The 16,515-nt window shown below is 41.9% G+C and overlaps 1 protein-coding gene across 4 annotated transcripts in view; it reads left to right on the top strand.

Moving 5' to 3' along the window:
* C1QTNF7 (C1q and TNF related 7) overlaps positions 1 to 9,607 on the top strand; it is a 104,239-nt gene extending 94,632 nt beyond the window's left edge. For 3 of the 4 annotated variants that reach the window (XM_071217212.1, XM_058300796.2, XM_058300801.2), the window contains exons 2-3: positions 296 to 541; positions 5,997 to 6,766. In XM_071217212.1, the coding sequence (XP_071073313.1) occupies positions 304 to 541; positions 5,997 to 6,628 (870 nt within the window). In that variant the 5' untranslated portion in view covers positions 296 to 303 and the 3' untranslated portion in view covers positions 6,629 to 6,766. Of the gene's footprint in view, positions 1 to 295; positions 542 to 5,996 lie in introns of all 4 variants that reach the window. The other variant, XM_058300785.2, reaches the window with a different exon arrangement.
* The last annotated feature ends 6,908 nt before the right edge of the window (positions 9,608 to 16,515 follow it).

The following is a 16,515-nucleotide window of genomic DNA, read 5'->3' as shown; positions in this document are numbered from 1 at the left end:
AAAAAAAAAAAAAAGCTATTTTTCAAAGTCTATGGATCTTCAGAATAAATGCAATGTAATTTATGTGGACATTTTAAAAATCAATCCTTCATCAGCACCAAATCCCTGCTTAGAGTGCTGAGAACTTTTTAACCGTGTTGTGCCATTTCCAATGAAATGAAGAATGTAAACAGGATCCTTAGAAGTGTGTGGGGAGGCAAGCACTGGGGTAAATTGTTGAAAAGAGTCATTCGAATAATCCTACCAAAAGCTCCACCTGAGAGGGTGCATTTATGTCCATGTGTTTCTCTTCCAGAGCCAAAGATGTTTGTCTTGCTCTATGTGACAAGTTTTGCCGTTTGTGCAAGTGGACAACCTCGGGGTAATCAGTTCAAAGGAGAGACCTACTCCCCAAGATATATCTGTAGCATTCCTGGCTTACCTGGACCTCCAGGCCCCCCAGGAGCAAATGGGTCCCCCGGGCCCCATGGTCGGATCGGCCTTCCGGGAAGAGATGGTCGAGACGGCAGGAAAGGAGAGAAAGGTGAAAAGGGGACAGCAGGTAATACATGCTACCATAAAGCACCTCTCCTTCTCTCCTGCCTTAAAACTCCTCCCTTTCTGTGTTGCTTTTTCTAATGGCAATCACTCCTTCACTCTCTCCTCTACGTCACCTTCCTTAATCAACAAGAATTGAACGGCCCTGCGATGCTTCAAATGCAGCTCTCTGACCTCCCTGCCCACGTTCTCATTTCATTGTAACTACAACTCTTTCAGGTGGATGGTATCCCATTTTGTAGATGAGAAAACACGAGCCATGGCATGATAAAATGAATTGCTGACGATGGAGGCACACTGCTAGTGATTGCAGAACTGGATTCAGACATCTGATGCCTGCGGCACAGGGCTGTTCCAGCTACCAGGCGATGGTTGGATGTGTGATGCATGGAAGGATAGATGGACAGGTGGACAGGCAGGGAGATGGAAAGACTAAGTAGAGACAGAACCCAGGAGCCAGAAGCACAGGTGCCATCCCTGCCTCTGCACCAACAACCTGAGTGAAAACACATAAAGGGTTCCTGGATTCTATTTTTATAGATGGAATTAAAATAGAACTGCGTAGCTTCTCTTTCTTGCGGTATCATTTCCCCATCCGTCCTGCTGCTGCTGAAACGTAGATTTCTCACAGCTCTTTACAATTGTCCCCTAGTCCTTCAGTAATTTTCACTTCTTTTTCCCCCGCAAAAAAAGTTGGTTGGGAAGCTTGCAGAGTCGGTGATCCTTCAAGGTAAACTAAATTGAAATTCTAGAGAGGTTGTGTTAACTCCGAAGGAAGAAGTGGTTCGGAATCAATCTTTGAAAACAACCGGCCGAGTGCAAAAATTGGGGGATAAGCTCAGAAGAAAAATCAATAGATCTGAGAAATATGTCTCCAATCATTGCACCTGATTTACCAGTGTTCTACAAAACAATATCACAATATATATTCAAATTATTGTAATAATATGTATAACAGATTAGTATAATAATTCATTTCTGAATTCACCATGCAGAAAATATTTCACAAATCAGCAGCTACCAAATCTATGAACATTTTCAACATTTGATAGGGAATCTTTTGATAAAGTTTCAACATCAGGTAGAGTGTTCACTGGTGAACACCAGTTATTGCTGTTTCATTGTCATTAATATCCTTGAAATCCTATAATAACACCAGGATTTATTACCCTTTTTATTATATATTGCTGACCATTTTCATTTACTGTGTGTGGAGGCAAGAATGGAGTGATTACACAAACATGCTTTAGTGTCAGAAAAACAGAATCACATCTTAGCTCCTTCAATTACTGAGTATCCTTGGGCAAATAACCCTTTTGAGCCTTAGTGATCTCATTTGTAAATTGGGGATAATGAGGACAATTATGACGCTTAAAGGCGATAATACGTAGAAAGCATTCTGCAGAATAGATGTGCTCTGCAGAATATATCATTTAGTTCATGAATATTCAAAGCCATGAGATAAACTAGAAGTGAGTGATCTGTTCAAAAAGGTAGTTCTAGTGATATTTGGAGATATTTATATGGATATCCATTTCAAATTAAATATGCATAATTGCTACAACTTTCACTATATATAAGGCCAGCTGCACCCCCATATGAGTCAATCCATTCATCCATTCACCCATGCATTATTCATTCAACAAATGTTTTTGAGCATCTACTAGTATAAAGTGTTATTCTAAACCAGGATTTCTTAGCCTTGGCATGAATGACATTTTCGGCCAGATAGTTGTGGGGTCAGTCCTATGCACAGTAGGAGGTTTAGCAGCTTTTCTGGCCTCTAACCACTAGATGTCAGTGGCATCCCTCCACCCCCAAAAATGTCTTCAGATGTAGCCAATGTCCCCTGGCTGAAGACAAAATTGCCTGTGGTAGAGAAGCCACTGGGAACCCAAACATGAATAAGACATTGTCCTCGCGTAGTAAGCAAACACTCCAGGAGGAGAGCCAATGCATAAATATATAGTGACAATATGTCATAGTAATGATAATACACATTTATTAAACACCTGCTATGTCAAGTACTTTACATTTAGTATTTAATGTCCACCATAATCCTATTAGCAATAATAGACCCAGCTTACAGGTGAAGAAATTGGGAATCAAAAATAAATGACTTTCCCATCTGAATCATTTAAATCCAATATGATATGTAAATACTTAAATCTAATATACATATATACACACCTAAAGACATATGACAGCTAAGGAACAGGGGGTAAGAATGCCTTTATAGTCAATGGAAGGGAGCACATCTTGCTGACAAACAAGAGGAATAGATCCCTTGGGCTTTGGGGATATGTCCTTAATGTGGTTTGAACTAGGAATGACACAGCTGGGAGCTTCTGCTCCCTGTTCCTCTTGTAATGACACAAATGTCTTCTCGTCTATGTACCCTTGGTAAACATCCTCACCATCTTCACCTCAGTCAAACCCAGGCTGAATCAAGCGCATGTTTGTCCAGTTTCCCTGCCCTGAATTAACATACAGAGTTTATTATACCCAATTACAACATTTCTATAAAAAATGTGTCTCCCTGGTCTATAAGAAACTTGACATTATAAAAATGTCCCACTCAGCCCTAGCACAGGGCCTGGCATGCAGTGGATACTCAGTCAATATCAGACGGTGTGAATGGATGGAGGGATGGATGGATGGGTGGATACATGCATTCATAGATCCTTGGACAAATGGATGGACAGATGGCCAGACAGAGAGATGGATGGATAGAAGAAGTGGCAGTGAAGAAGCAATCTCTGTAAGCTCATTTCATGGAATACTAAGTAGAAATCCTTTCCCTCCAATCATCTTATACCTAGGCATAGACTAACGTTTACTCCATAATTCCCCCCTCTACCCAAGCACATGTCTGACTGAATAGAGAGAGGGAGAATGATTCATCCCTTCTTTCTATTCTTCATGCATTGACCCTTAACACAAGGGCAAATTCTTCATGCAATCAGGGAGAATTAGTATAAATTATTACAGCTAGTCTATGGTTATCTATCATCCAACAGTTTAGCATATCAAATAAATATAACTATAGAAAATCCAAATGTTGAAGCTGTGAAGACCTTTTCATGGCTAGCAGTTGCACTCCAGGTTTTATGATTTTTGTCCCAAAGAATTTTCAAGATAGAGACCTCAAGCAATCTAGTCCAACACCTTCATTTCATAGACTGAAACTAAAGCCAGAAGTACCAATTCCCTTTTCAAGTTCATCTAAGTACTCAATGGCTGAACTGGGATTTTACACCAAGTCTTCTGAGTCATTTTTGACTGCTTTTTCTACTAACCCACAAGGTAAAGTCCCCAAAACATTGATAGCTCCCTCAACCCCAAAATTAATGGGTTTAGATTCAATTTCTTCATATTACAAATGGGGTATTTGAAACCCAGAAAGGTGAAGAGATTTGACCAAAGTCACAGAGGTAGGAGAATTTGAGTACATAAAGAGGTTTAACCAAACCTCTTTATGGTTACCCATTTGAGACCAAAATGGTGTCTAATAATGTATGAAAAGTAAAAATAATCAAAGTTTTGTTCCTAATGAAGATAAAATAATTTAGAAGTTGTAGTTTTTGACTCAAAATTAACTTAACAGCATAAATAGTATTTGTATTTCATTTCTACCAAAAAGAAGCAAACATTGAAAAATCAGACATTATGGTCTTATTTCATAAGTAGAATTATTTCATAATTCTACTGGCTAGGGCCAGTAGAATTTCAACCCAACAACAAAAGCCATTTATAGCTAGAAGATGGCTCCATGATCAGTCATAACTCTGTCCCTGAGTCATCAGGAGAGGGTCATATTTATCTTAGCGTCTTCTGTGTATCGTAAAATGATATTCCAAAACTCAAAACAAAAAAAATTGAGATTTTAAGGGTAAAGCTTTAATTCTCTCCCACATTTAAATAATGGACCAGACTTCATGCTAACATTGCCAAATAACAGAGAATTGATCAAATTACCAAACTCATGCATTGGTGTCAGTGTAATATTCAAATAAATAATATCAAAGCATTATCAGGATAAAAGTTTCTGTGACCAAATACATAGTGAAGAAACTAAACAGTACATAAACAATATATTTTCCCTGACTCAAAAGTGTTTTACAGATTACTGGCAATTTTGATACCTTTTAAGAAAGGATCATTACATTATCATTACTTATCAAGTAGATTTGGTCATAAAATGGAATGATTTTTCATGCTATTAAGACATTGCTATTACATATATGGTTCTAAATTAAATAGGTATTACTCACCATTTACAGTCCAGGTTCATAATTTCTTTGCATTTAGTCTGTTATTGATAAACTATAGGTATAAAGATTCAGACACACATATTTTCCTATAAGGTGATTTTACATTTATTGAAATCTTTTCATGGCTTTTATTTCTTTTCCTTATATAAGGAGACCCAGAGAAATTAAAAACTTGCCCAAAATGACACAACCATTTAGTGGCAGAGCCACTAAAAATTTATGATTCCTGATTCCAGCCCCAAGGGCGAGAGGAATTTTGAAGGGGAAACATCATTAGTCTAAGAAAACTTGGATTCTAGTCCTAGCCTAACTACAGAAGAAAATTAGTTACCTCTTTGAGACTCAGTTCTCTTCTCCAAAAAGGAACTACCACGTGATGGTGGCATCCTTGTGGAGCACTTGCTAAGAGCCAGGGGCACATTCCACTTGACACTCTGGTCCCTGCCTCCAGGGAGTGCCCAGGCAAAGTCACGCTGTCATAGGTGCAGATCCCAGCTCCATCTCTCCCTCACTCTCTTCCCTTGAGCAAGAGACCTAATAAAAGTTTGTGAGACTGTTGTGAGACCTAAGTCTGTGACTTAGTTTCCTCATCTGTAGTGGAAGTAATAGTAAATCCCAGTTCATAGAGTTGTTGCAAGGCTTAAATAAGTTAATGCATGTAAATAAAATATTAACGCAGTCCTGGTTCATAGTAAATGCTAGATTAAAATGAGCTGATCTAATTTTAATTAATGATTTTATTATTAATACTAATAGAAGTAGAATGTGGGGTGAATATAAACAGCCCCTAAGGATTTGTCTGGTTCTCTCTACATCCAAAATCACCCTCTGGGGGAAAATATCATCATCACACTCATTGAAATTCCTCCTGCAATCATGAGGACTTGTATGTGGATAATTAGGTGGCAGATGATCCGTCACCAAAATAATATTTAATCATTTTAAATTAGGATTTAAATGATATCTCACATACTCAGGAAAATTCACTTGAGATTCTGATGAAAAAAAAATTTGTTTCCTCTTCTAGTGCTTCCATGGTTTTTTTTTAACGATTCATAAATTGGTATAATACTATTGAACGTTCACTGAACAGGCAATTTTAGGGTATCCTGGGACTGCATGAGTATTCTGTTTATGATTCTATATTTGAGGAACTATTAATTAAATTGTAAACTTTTTTTGAAGGTCTGAGAGGTAAGACAGGCCCTCTGGGCCTTGCTGGAGAGAAAGGAGACCAAGGAGAAACTGGGAAGAAAGGACCCATGGGCCCAGAGGGAGAGAAAGGAGAAGTGGGGCTAGTTGGGCCTCCTGGACCAAAGGGAGACAGAGGGGAGCAAGGGGACCCAGGGCTGCCTGGAGTCTGCCGATGTGGAAGCATCGTGCTCAAATCTGCCTTTTCTGTTGGCATCACAACAAGCTACCCAGAAGAAAGACTACCTATTATATTTAACAAGATCCTCTTCAACGAGGGAGAGCACTACAACCCTGCAACTGGGAAGTTCATATGTGCTTTCCCAGGGATCTATTACTTTTCCTATGACATCACACTGGCTAATAAGCATCTGGCAATTGGGCTGGTACACAACGGGCGGTACCGGATAAGGACCTTTGATGCCAACACCGGGAACCATGACGTGGCTTCGGGGTCCACAGTCATCCATCTTCAGCCAGAAGATGAAGTCTGGCTAGAGATCTTTTTCACTGACCAGAATGGCCTCTTCTCAGACCCAGGTTGGGCAGACAGCTTGTTCTCCGGATTTCTCCTCTATGTTGACACAGATTACTTAGATTCCATATCGGAAGATGATGAACTGTGATTAGACTGCTGAGCTGAACATTCCACGTCCTTGTTGCAGAGACTTGATCTAATCTGGGGTCCTAGAAGGTGGAACCACAGAAATGGAATCTGAAGAAACTCCCACTCAGACCCCAGTGCATTTACAGAGTGTTCTAGCAGAATCTTGTAAATCAGGATGAGCTACCCAACAGTTGGGACCATGCCAAAACAAACTACTTAAAAACAATAACCCTGGACATGAATTCTCTCAAATGCAAGGTTCGTAAATATTTAAACAATTAAAGACTATGTTAACACGTTTTCTATTAAATGAGTAGTAAAAACAGATGGCAATGGTATTGTCCAATTAAATCTTCAAAAAAATTACAATTTTGTCTGTTATTTAAGAAAATCATAACATCCCAGACAAGGTCTTTGATAATTTGCCAAAGACTATAGTGTCAAAAACTGAAGGTAAGAGATACTGAGTAGTTTCAAGCAAGCTAAAGTACAGTGAAAGTTTCTTTTTATTTTATTAGTCATTCCTCATGTTTGTGTATATTCATTCAACAGCTCTTTAATGAGCTTATAAGAACCAGGCACCATGGCTGGTGCTGGGACAGATTTAATAATAAGTTAAGAAAAAATTCCTACCTTTAAAGAACTCCCTGTCCCAAAGTGTGATGAAAACAGTCTCATGATTCAGTGTGACGAGCACCACAACCAGAGAAATTTCCACAGATAAGAAGATACCAGACATAAAGGTGTGTGTGCAGTGGGGAAGGGGAACAAGGAATTCAGTGGTTGCCCTCTCCCCATCCCACTGGCAAAGTATTGTTGGTATTTTCAATTACAAAGAGGTGAAAGACCTAGAGGTGTAGTAGAATGTAATGTGATAGAATAGAAGAGGTGTAATAGACTTGAAAATGGCAAAGAAGAGAAACAAGCTACTGTGACCAATCCTTCCCCTAGCTCCTCGTAATAATAGTCTCCCAGGACAAATATTTGTCATAATATTAAACCAAAATAAAGCAAAACAGATGTCCACTGATTAATAAGTTGGTTAATGGGAGGAACAAACAGGAGGGATGGGAAGGGAGACCAAATGTCTGGAGGACCAGATGTCCCTTCCAAGTCTCACACCCCTTTCGTCGCATTCTCTCTTCAGTGTCAGCCTCTCCTCCCCTCCACCATTCCACTGAACTCTACTTTCTCAGCTAATTTCATCCATTTTTCTCTCTCTAATCTACCTCTCCCCTGGCTTATAAGAATAGTATTCTGGTAGCTTTTTATGTGCCATCCTCCTTCTATGTATATTTACGTTCATTCATTCATCTAATAAACATTTTTAATAGCCCCTATGTACGAATCACTGTGCTGGCTTCTCTGATGGTAGAGGAACACTAAGATGAATATGGCACAGCCCCTGCCATTAAATGTCTAAGGATCCAAGAAAGGACATCACATGCACACACATGTACAAAATACCTGTCAATCTGGCATGCTAAAATGTGCACAACGCTAAACTGGAGACTGAGACAAAATGCTGTGGGAGATGAGAAAACGTTTACCTCCAAATTTAGGGGTGAGAGAGGATGGTTAGAGAAATCTCTGCCTGGTGGTCCAGAAGGGGTAGTTAGGACTCAGAGATGTCAAAGGAGGGGAAAGGGCTCTTCAGTGAGAGGGAATGATGGAAGAAAGTGTGAAAGTGAGAGCAGAGAACAGGAAAAGGGATCAATGGACCATATTTCCAAGAGCCTCAAATGCCAGTCTGAGACTTGGAGACTTACCCCGTGAGGAAGTGTGGAGGCCCTGTGTGTTTCAGAGGTGAAGTGTAGAAGGACCAAGCCGCTGTAAAAGCAAGGCTTGCTTCTCCTTCTCTCAGGCCCGCCTTGCTTACATAGTCTTCTGCTTGCCGTGCTTCATCCACTTCTTTCCTCCTTTCTTAGTCAGGAGATGGGTGTGGGAAACCAAAGGCCATGAGGAGAAGATAAAGCAGAAGGCAAAAGGGGCTTGAGGTGGTCACCTGCCATAGATGACAACCGACCCTGAAATTCCAGCTTATAAAAGGTAAAAAAGCAGCCAACCCGAGAAACCAATCGGGGGCACAGGAAAATATAGTACCTTCTGAGGACTATAGGCTCTGCTGGAGAACTGGGAAATGGAGAAGTTATTGCGGACCTAATGTCCCACAAGATTATTGTATAATTTAAGTTTTCTTCTGACCATGATCCATAATTGCATTCACTTCTTTGGACATTTTTTATTTACTTATCTTTTAAGTGTTGCTTTTATTACAAAGCTTATTTTGAGTAGCTTTTTCAACTACAGTTTCTTGTTAGCTGGTGCTAGGCCCAGAGAGGAACTTCATTTTGAAATTTCCATGCGGCAGTAATGGGGAAACAGAGAGCCGAAGTGGGGGAGTGAAGGCTGTTTTGGTATTTGAAAGTTTGAACATTTAAGCTTTAAGCAAATGCAGATTCCTTTATTCCTAAAAGAAAAAGAAAAAAAGACAAATACGTTTTATCCACTTTCATGGTTACTTGTATAAAGAAAATAGGAGAACAATTTTGGTTTTAAAAATTCCAAGTCATGGACCAATCTTTGTTTGTAAAGGCTGACTTGCAATGCATGTATATTCAGAAATATTTATCAACTGTATCACACCTTGTTCCAGGAAGGGTATAGGGCCACTTACAAAGACACATAAAATACAGAAAGAGATCATCAGTAAGAAAAGTAGGTGAGAAGAAAAGGGTAAAACACGCAAACAGAAAAGGTAAGAGTGAGGCTAATGCAGCCCTGTTTGTACGTGAACATGTGTGTGCCTTTGTTACACATTTACAGGGCGTGTGTGCTTTCTTGCATCCATGCTTGACAAGGGCATTCCCAGATCAGCAGTCCTTGTGAATGATGTTGCTTATGGTGAAAAAAAAGATTCTGTGAGATCTGAATGTGCTGTTTTTCTCTGCTACTCTGTGAAAAAGGCCATGGCCGTAAATAAATTTTAGGTATTAGCTATCTGTATTCGCACACCTTCTTCTCTCTCTCCGTCTACATCCCCACCTTCAGTAAATGGCATCACTACCCACCCTGTCACCCAAGCCAAAAACCAAGGGCAAATTCTAGACATCTTCCTTCCCTTCTCTGTTGATCTTTGTTCAGCGCAAAATCCTTATGGTTCTGGCTCCTCAGTGTACATCTCTGGTTCTTTGCCCCAGTGCCAAGGTTTAGTTCCTAAACTCTTCATCAATTCCCTGGACAAATAAAACACTTTTTAACTGACTCTTTGCTTCCAGCTACACCCTGCGATCCATCCTCCTTCTGCAGCACAAACCTGGGCATGCCAATGCCCAGTTTAATAAACAGCAACAGTCCTCTAACCCCTAATATGAAGGTTGTCTCGAGCTTCTATGGAGCTTGCTGTCTGGCATGAACTCCATATTCTTTTTCTAGTATCTATACCCCAATTTCCCTCCAAGGGAACACCCTTCTATACATTCTAAGTCGACCAGTTTCCATTGGGAATTGCTTTTCCAGTATGTAAATCTCAGGTCTGGCCAATTAGAGCATAGTACCCAACTTGCCAAAATAAATGGCTCAGGAGACTCAATCAGAGCCATTGAGATTTTGCTGGAACCTTTACAGAAGAGAATCTCATTCTTTCCCATTGGACTTGAGCCAGGAGATTTTGACAGCCCTCTCACCATCACAAAGCACAAACCACTTGTGAAGGAGCCATCCATAGATGAAGCAGAGAGAGAAAGATCAAGGAAAATGGCCCTGGCAGTCATCATTTGATCTAGATATGTCTGTTGGCAAGTCTTCCCTTGGACATCTCAGTTGTGGGAACCATTAAATGCCATTTTTGCTTAAGCCCTTTTGAGGTAGAAGTTTGGTCACTTACAAATATGGTATCCTACCTAATATTAATGCAACACCCTTTATACTCCAGTCCCTTTGGGATTTAGCTTCTGCTTACTTTTATATTAATCTCTCCAAAATGCACGCACATGCAACCTATCATCCAGAGAAATGCAGATAACTTTAGGTCTAGGATGCCTTGTTCTTGCATGCCTCAGGACCCTTGCACATACTGTTTTATTTGTCCTTAATGCCTTTGCTGACCTTGTCTGCCTGACTAGCTCACCTTTCAAGGCTGCACTCAGAGTTTGTTTCCTTTTCTCTAGTCCTCCCCTTTCCCAGTGTCCAAAGGAAATCACAGGTGACCTCTTGCGTCTTCTTTAGCACCTGGGAAGCAGGCATGGTTATGGTAGCAATAGCAAACACTTACTGAGCACGGTTTTAAGTGCTTTACCTGTATTAGCTCAACTGGCCCTGACAACACTTCCTCTCCACATTTTATAGAAAAAGAAACAGAGAAGTTAGCACTGCATTAAGTGACTGGTAAGTGGCACAGTAGACCAGGCAGCCATCCACCCTCTTAACGGCCATGCTGTGCCTTTATCCTCTTTCACGTTCATTTCATCATAGTGCCACCATAATACTGTTCATGTATTCTTACGTATGTTTATCTATGGCAGACTGTAAGCACGTAGGGCGTAAAAACTTGGTCCTATTTTTCATCTTTATATCCCAGGACTGTGCACGCTGCCTGCCATATGTGTGTTCAATAAAAACATGATGCATTAATCCATGATCAGTTCTTTTCAGTCATGATTTCAACATGTGGAGGGAGAGAGAAGGAGGGGTATGAAGAGGGAAAGTGAGAGAAAGGGGGAAGCGAGGGAGGGAGATGGAAAAGATCCCCCCACAAAAGCCCTAAAATCAGCTCACACATTAATCAAGACTCTTCAGATCACAACTGCCAAAAGTCCAGCTCAAATTGGCTCAAATACATAACCACATTATACAGTTGAATGTGGTTAAAAGGGGAAATATTAGATTATAGATATGTTACTAGAATTTATTTTTTTAATCTTGGAACTGCACAACAGAAACAATGACTCCTAAATAAAACCATAGACTATAGTTAATAGTACAATTGTAAAACTGTGCTTTCATCGTTGTAACAAACGTATCACACCAGGTGGTATATTATGTATTTTATGCATGGTTTTTCTATAAACTTCTCTAAGAAAAAAACGAGGGAAAAAAGAAAAAGGACAGGAAGAGAGAACTCTCTGGAATGAAAGACCAGTGGAGAGCCAGCTCTGGGCGCTCATTCATTGTCAGGAGGATGCAGTCTCTCCCACACTTCAGCTCACATCCCTCAGTTCTGGCTTCACTCTCCAGGCAGGCTCTTCCTTTTGTGGCAATGCTGGCCACCAGCAGCTCCACGTTTGCAGTTTGCAGCCCCAGCAGGAAAAAAAACACAAATATTTCTCTTTTTCAATAGTCCCAACAAAAGACCTGGGGATGACACCCTTTTGGCTCTAATTGGTCCTGCCTGAGTGAGGAGGCTACGCCTCAGTCGATGACTGGCCAAGGGGACGTGCTGTTCCCATTGGCCAAGCCTCCCCCCGTGCCCACCCTGCGAGCTGGAACCAGGGTCAGCTCCATCTAAATCACAGGGGCTGAGAGTGGGGAAGAGGTCATTTCCCAACAGAAAATAAAGGTGCCAGGTCTAGAAAAAAGGGGGATTGCTTGTTGGGCAGTCAAAAGCACTAGGTGACCTCTGTAGTCTGTTTCCCAATAAAATGAAAACCACATTTGTTTTGCTTGCACGATGAAAAATAAATGTATTACTAGAATCATTTTTTCGCAGAGGTGATCTCATTTCTAGTAATATTTGGTGAAATGACTCCATGTTTTCCTAGTATATGAGCCTGGCATCTTGCAGATTTCATCTGTGTGTGGTCGTGATGCCAGTTCCTGATCTACACTTTCAATGAGAGAACATATTACTTCCTTTCCCCCACAAACCCAGGCAGTTTTGACATCAGTACCACAGAGTATGCAAAAATCCATGCCATTATCACTAATAATTATGAAAGGAAGGGAAACGTCCTTGGAGATTTGTGTCCTTATGGGATCAAAAATGGGCAAGTACCACATGCAGTGCTGATATGCGCAAGGAGTGCCCTGCACACAGGGTTGTCCCCCGCATAGGGGAGCCCCACGCGCAAGGATTGCGCCCCGTAAGGAGAGCCACCCAGTGCGAGAAAAGTGCAGCCTGCCCAGGGGTGGCGCCACACACATGTAGAGCTGACACAGCAAGATGACTCAACAAAAAGAGACACAGATTACCAGTGCTGCTGACAAGAATATAAATGTACACGGAAGAAGACACAGTGAATGGACACAGAGAGCAGCCAACTGGGGGAGGGAAGGGCAGGGAAGGGGAGAGAAATAAATTTTAAAAAATCTTTTTAAAAAAAATGGGCAAGTAGGGAGCAGATGTAGCACAAGTGGCTGAGTGCCTGCCACCCATGTATGTAGTCCTGGGTTTGATCCCCAGTACCTCCTAAAAACAAACGAACAAACAGAAAAACCCAGTTCTCATTGGGAAGCAGATGTAGCTCAAGTGGTTTAGCACCTGCTACCCATGTATGAAGACCTGATTTCAATTCCAGGGACCTCCTAAAAACAGACAGACAAAAATGAAAAAAACACCTGTCACTGGGGAGCTGATGGAGCTCAGTGGTTGAACACCTGCTTCCCATGTACAAGGTCCTGGGTTGAATCCCCAGTACCTCCTTAGAAAAAGGCAAGTAAGTCCAAGTCATTTGTCAGTCAACATCAGGGAGACTAAAAGCCATAGTAGGCCATCGACTACATTGCTGTCCTCATGGGTTTTATTTGCTTTTCATTTTGTTTTTTGTTTGGTTTTTTTTTAGTTTTTTTATTGTGGCATGTCCCCATGTTTTCCTTCTTGTTTCTTAAGAGATAATATATCTGGGATGTGGATTTGGCCCAATGGATAGGGCGTCCGCCTACCACATGGGAGGTCTGCAGTTCAAACCCAGGGCCTCCTTGACCTGCGTGGAGCTGGCCCGTGCACAGTGCTCATGCGTACAAGGAGTGCCATGCCACGCAGAGGTGTCCCTCGTGTAGGGGAGCACCACACACAAGGAGGGTGCCCCGTAAGGAGAGGTGCCCAGTGGGAAAGAAAGTGCAGCCTGCCCAAGAATGGGGCTGCACACATGGAGAATTGACACAACAACAAGATGACACAACAAAAAGAAACACAGATTCCCAGTGCTGCTGATAAGGATAGAAGTGGTCACAGCACACAGCAAATGGGCACAGAGAGTAGACAACCGGTGGGGGAAGGGGGGAAAGGGAGAGAAATAAAAAATCTTAAAAAAAAAAGATACCGCTTTCCAAAAAAAAAAAAAGAGAGAGATCATATATCCATGTGTCCTAATGATACTCTGTGCCTCCTACACAGCCAGCTGGGCCCTTTTAGCATCCTATTTTATTTCATCCTCAGGAAAAACCCATGTTAGTGACACATTCTGCCCCCAAGAAGGAATCCATGGAGGCGGACTTGGCTCAATGGATAGAGCATCTGCCTACCACATGGGAGGTCCAGAGTTCAAACCCAGGGCCTCCTGACCCATGTGCTGAGCTGGCTCACACAGCGCTAATGCACGCAAGGAGTGCCATGCCACGCAGGGGTGTCCCCCACGTAGGGGAGCCCTATGTGCAAGGAGTGCGCCCCGTAAAGGAAGCCGCCCAGTGCGAAAGAAAATTCAGCCTGCCCAAGAATGGCACAGCACATGCGGAGAGCTGACACAAGATGACACAACAGAAAGAGACACAGATTCCCATGCTGCTGACAAGAATATAAGCGGACACAGAAGAACACACAGTGAATGGACACAGAGAGCAGACAACTGGGGCAGGGGCGGGAGGGAAAAGGAGAGAAATTTTAAAAAAAAAAGGGAATCCATCCACATCACTCCCTCTAGGAGGAGGGACATTGGCATAAACGTGTCAGGAGCCCAAAGCTGGGCGGTGCTTCAGAGGACAAGGGAGCAAGCAGGAGGATCTTGAGGCCATATGCCGAAGTCTTTTGGATTCTTCTATCTTGAGCACATTCCACTCAGGGTACAAGCAGGAAGCATCATGGCAACTCAAAGGATTTCACTAAGGAGAGTTGCATGAAAAACTGTGTTCTGAGGTGAACACAGGATTGACAGAACCAAGTGAGGATGTTGAGGTATCCGAGGACTAACAATACCAGTAATGGGTGATGCACAGAGATGGGCTTCCCAGCAGAGAAGGAAGAAGGATGGGGGTGGGAGCAAATGGAAAATAACCAGCGTGGGGCTTCTCTCTTAAATCATTTCCTCTCGAAATTTTCTCTGAAATACTATGCAGCAGGTGATATAAAATGGATCTTGAGAAGGCAGAAGGGACACCTTCCTGAGCTGCATACACCTACCTGCAAGTTATACAAAGTGGAGCACTTGGGTCTGAGAAGTGGTCCAACTCCACTTACAGAAAAATTATGTGGCATTTGGGGCCAAGGCCATGCAGCGATGAGCTGATGGTTTTGGCAGAGTGTTCTCTCCATAAGGCCCTGTCCTAAACTTGCAACAGTGACAGGCAGCTGGTGGGATTTTCAGAAGTTCAAGATTCTGGCCAAATAACTTTCCAGATCGTTATGAACTAAATATTACCAGTACCACAGCAGTGAGAATACCAAGCTCAGAGCAATTGAGCCATTTCCCCAATATCAAGCCCTAACAAATGTGGGGTTGAACTTCTCACTGTTTCCCTCCAAACCCCAGATTCTGGCACCAGCACTGCACCACTGCATTCCGCTGCCACTCAAGGCCACTTCCTCAAGGCACAATTTCAAAGGCAGATGGTCACACTAAGGAAAAAATGCTTCCTTCCTCATCCTCTTCCTTCAGTCCAGGTAAATGCATTTTCCCTCTTACTTTAGCTGATAGCTAAGCCATCACCATCAGGACTATATCAGGCATGATCAAAATACCCAGAGTTGTGTGGTTGGATCACAGGGTTTTGCAAACGTTAAGGAACTAAAAGTGCCCTTACCATACACAAGATATAAAGACTGACCCCAAGGGGTCAGGTCGAGTCTTTCTGTCTGGCTCAGACGGCCAAGGAGAACCTAGGCAATCTTTTTGCATCAGAATCATTACGTTTCACGGCAACCTGAATTCCTCTGTTTTCCTCACAAGACTGTCCCTTATGGTAAACAAACACACACACACACACACATAAAAACAAGCACACACATACCTTCTTTCCAGGATTAATCCTAAAAGGAGCCAGGATCCTGTATCCCCCAAAGTGGTTTGTTGATCAGGTCAAGACAGGCCAAACGTGTTGGGTAACTGAAGAGTCCTTGGGGGAAAAAATCCTACACCATGTGCATGAGGATGGTTTAAGGCTATACCATGGTTTCCGAGGGGCACAGCAACACCTTTTCATCTTCACTCTACAACGGGGTTTCTTAGCCTTGGCATTATTAACAATTTGGGCCAGATAATTCTTTGTTGTAGGAGGCTTCCTGGGCATCGTAGGATGTTGAGCAGTATCCCTGATCTCTACCCACTAGATGCCCCCAAGCCCTGTCTCCAGATACTGCCAAATATCCCATGGGGACATATCCCCTCTGGTGGAGAACTACTGCTCTATGGCTTTGAATGGAGACACACTACCTGATATCCCCAACCTATCTTTCTGCCAACAACCATCTTTCAGTTATTTTTTTCACAGACTTAACTGTCTGGCTGGTCATCATTTAAGGTAAAATATTTGTTTCCTTGTGAGAACCCCTAGTTGAACAGTACCCCATCTATAAAACTGTGTCTTCACCCCAATTTCTTCTTCTTATAGCCCAACTATTTCATTTTTGTTTTATTTAAGATTCAAAAGTCAAAGTCTCCAATTTCTAAGTATGTACCCCAGGAAAATAATTAATATTGTGAGCAAAGATTTAATTACAGCAAGAGCCTTGCAGCAGAGTGTGATATGGAAAATTTA

The sequence above is a fragment of the Dasypus novemcinctus genome, chromosome 1, assembly GCF_030445035.2.
Source record: "Dasypus novemcinctus isolate mDasNov1 chromosome 1, mDasNov1.1.hap2, whole genome shotgun sequence".
Lineage (NCBI taxonomy): Eukaryota > Metazoa > Chordata > Mammalia > Cingulata > Dasypodidae > Dasypus > Dasypus novemcinctus.
This window is presented reverse-complemented; position numbering and strand designations above follow the sequence as displayed.